Genomic DNA, 2,436 nt, shown 5'->3' with positions numbered 1-2,436 from the left:
ACATGTGCCAAAACCCACCCCCCCCCCCCCCCGATTAACCCCTCCAAGCTTACCCTGGAAGTTTTCCTCTTGTACTTGTTGCTGTAGTCGAACATCTCCTTCATCTCCTCCAGCAGCCTGCCCAGCCTGGCCTGCTCCTCGTCGCCGGCATAATCCTGGGCCAGGAGGATGTACGCCCTCCAGTTGGCCGAGTCGAAGCCCCAGTGGCACGTCCGGTTCTCCAGCGCCTTGTGCGAGTGGACGACGAACTTGTGCGGCGCGTAGAGCAGGCGGCAGTCCAGGCACAGGTTGCAGGGGGCGCTGGGGTTGGCGTACAGCTCCGGCACGAACAGGCCCTTGCACTTGCCGAAGCACTCGTGGTAGACCCTGAAGCTCCTCTCGGTCACCTCCAGCTCCAGGGCGCCCGGGAAGTCCTTCTTGCAGCGCGGCGGGTAGGTGCCCCCGTACAGCAGGGCGTTGCACAGCCGCTCGGCGTCCGTCTTGGTGATGAGGCCGCAGGAGGGCGCCGAGAAGGGCAGGATGCCCATGACTTTCAGGATCTCCAGCTGGTCGGCCGTGCAGCGGGAGCAGTAGACGTGCAGCTCGTCGCACACCGAGTTGATCTGCTGCAGGCTGAAGTCGCGTAGCACCGAGTTGAGGATCTGCGGCAGGCACAGGCGCTTCTCCCCGCCGACCACGAAGCACGAGATGGTCTCCCCCTCCAGGATGGTCTCGCAGCGCTCCGTCGAGCGGTCGGATGGCATGAACAGCGGGCCCCCGGGGATGACCGGCGGCGGCTGCTGCACCGGGGGCAGGTGGAGGATGGGCTCGGGCTCCTTGCCGCTCTCCTTCTTGTAAATGTCCTGAGCCCAGCGGGCGGAGAAGGCGGCCGGGCCGCCCAGAGAGCTCATGGAGCTCAGGTGGAACTGTTCCAGGGTCTTCTGCAGACCTGGATGGGGCTGGAAGCTCCGGCTCACAGTCTCCATCATCGGGAAAGAAGGGGTGGGTAGGGAGGGGGGGAAGAAGGGAGAGTGGAAGGGCGCCGATCACAAACGATCAACAACCGGGCTAAAGAATCTTTTTGTTTAGCTCGTGTTTCTTTTAGAAGAAGTTCACAACAGCTCCATGACCGGGCGCCACTGGTGCAGCGCTCTCTCCCCCGCTAGGTCCCGATACGGAGCTACACGTGCCCCGCAGTCACCTCTCTGCTGTCCATAGCCTCCAATCAGAGGAGGGAGGGAGGGCGCTGGAAACAAACACAACTCTACGGGATAGAATAGGAAGTTCCTCGCTCTTCTTAAACGGATCGGAAGTTCCTCGCTTCTCCTATGGATCAGAATCGGAAGTTCCCGGACTCTCCTATTGGACCAGAATCGGAAGTCCCTGGCTCCTCTATGGGAATACACAACGTCGCACACTTCCTAGGAGTTCCTCATCTTGTTACATTGAAAAGCTCGGCGACGGCGTCTCACCGTGCGTACAGCCTGGCTTTCCAATCCAGAGTGCTCAGCTAATAGCCCGTGTGTGTGTGCCTCAGCCGCTCCAGCCTCCTCCCCTCTTTTCCTCTCCCTTCTCCACCCCCTTTTTTTTTTCTCTCTCTGTTCTGTTTGTTGGTGTCTGCCTCAGTCATTGAATCCCAGCCAAGAATGTGACCAACTCCCCAGGCTGGCTCTTCCAGGAACGGCCTCCCCTCCCCATCTTTCTTTTTTTTTCCCCTGCTGCAAAGCGGAAAAAAAAACTTGTCTGTAGAAAGCGCACTAAAAAAAAAAAAACTTGTGGTTGCCGCGCCGGCGGCTAAGGGATTAGACGCGCGGTCGGGCAAGGGTTAAAGGGAAGGCAGGTAATGGGTCTCAGCTGTGACTTTTTGACCCCGCTGGAGTCTCCTGTTTTGTGGGAGGGTTAAGCTGGCCGTGAAGCAGTAGGATTCCGGGTCGAAACGTTGAGAGGGGCCTTTCACACCAAAATCGTCAGGGTGCGTTGACAGTCTTGACTTTGGTTCTGTTGCACTTTTTACATTTTTTTTCCTCTTTTTTCTTTTTGCCAATCTTTAGGCTCCATTCAAACATAGCAGTAGCGTTTTCCCCGCATAAAACCCGCACAGAGCGAAACCGCTCAGACGTTAACATACACGCGGATTCCGCACGTTTCCGCACGTTCACACATGAGCAGTTTTCAGCCATACGAATACGCGCGGAACTTCGCTAAACATAAAAAAAAGACATTGCAATGGGCATTGTTCAGACTATTTGGCGTCTTCGTGGTGCAAAACCGTGCGTCCTGCAAAATAGTCCAAGCGTGATTTCATGTGGGATTCCGCACTTTTCGTTTATAGTTATTATTTTATTTTAATATTGGTATTTATATACTTGGGCTGAATGGAACCTAGAGTTGGTCATTTTTGGTTGTCTTTGGAAAAGTTCCTGGCTAGTTTTGGTTATAAGAATCGGTGACCTGGGG

The 2,436-nt window shown here is 55.8% G+C and overlaps 1 protein-coding gene across 1 annotated transcript in view; it reads right to left on the bottom strand.

Annotated features, from left to right (window-relative positions):
• SKI (SKI proto-oncogene) overlaps positions 1 to 980 on the bottom strand; it is a 94,104-nt gene extending 93,124 nt beyond the window's left edge. Inside the window, exon 1 of the mRNA XM_018553100.1 lies at positions 54 to 980. Within this exon, the coding sequence (XP_018408602.1) occupies positions 54 to 968 (915 nt within the window). The 5' untranslated portion in view covers positions 969 to 980. The remainder of the gene's footprint in view (positions 1 to 53) is intronic.
• Positions 981 to 2,436: the final 1,456 nt, after the last annotated feature.

The sequence above is a fragment of the Nanorana parkeri genome, unplaced genomic scaffold (assembly GCF_000935625.1).
Source record: "Nanorana parkeri isolate BGI_ZX_2015 unplaced genomic scaffold, ASM93562v1 scaffold109, whole genome shotgun sequence".
In the NCBI taxonomy this organism is placed as follows: Eukaryota; Metazoa; Chordata; class Amphibia; order Anura; family Dicroglossidae; genus Nanorana; species Nanorana parkeri.
The sequence above is the reverse complement of the archived record's forward strand: the minus strand, read 5'-3'. Positions and strand labels throughout refer to the sequence as shown.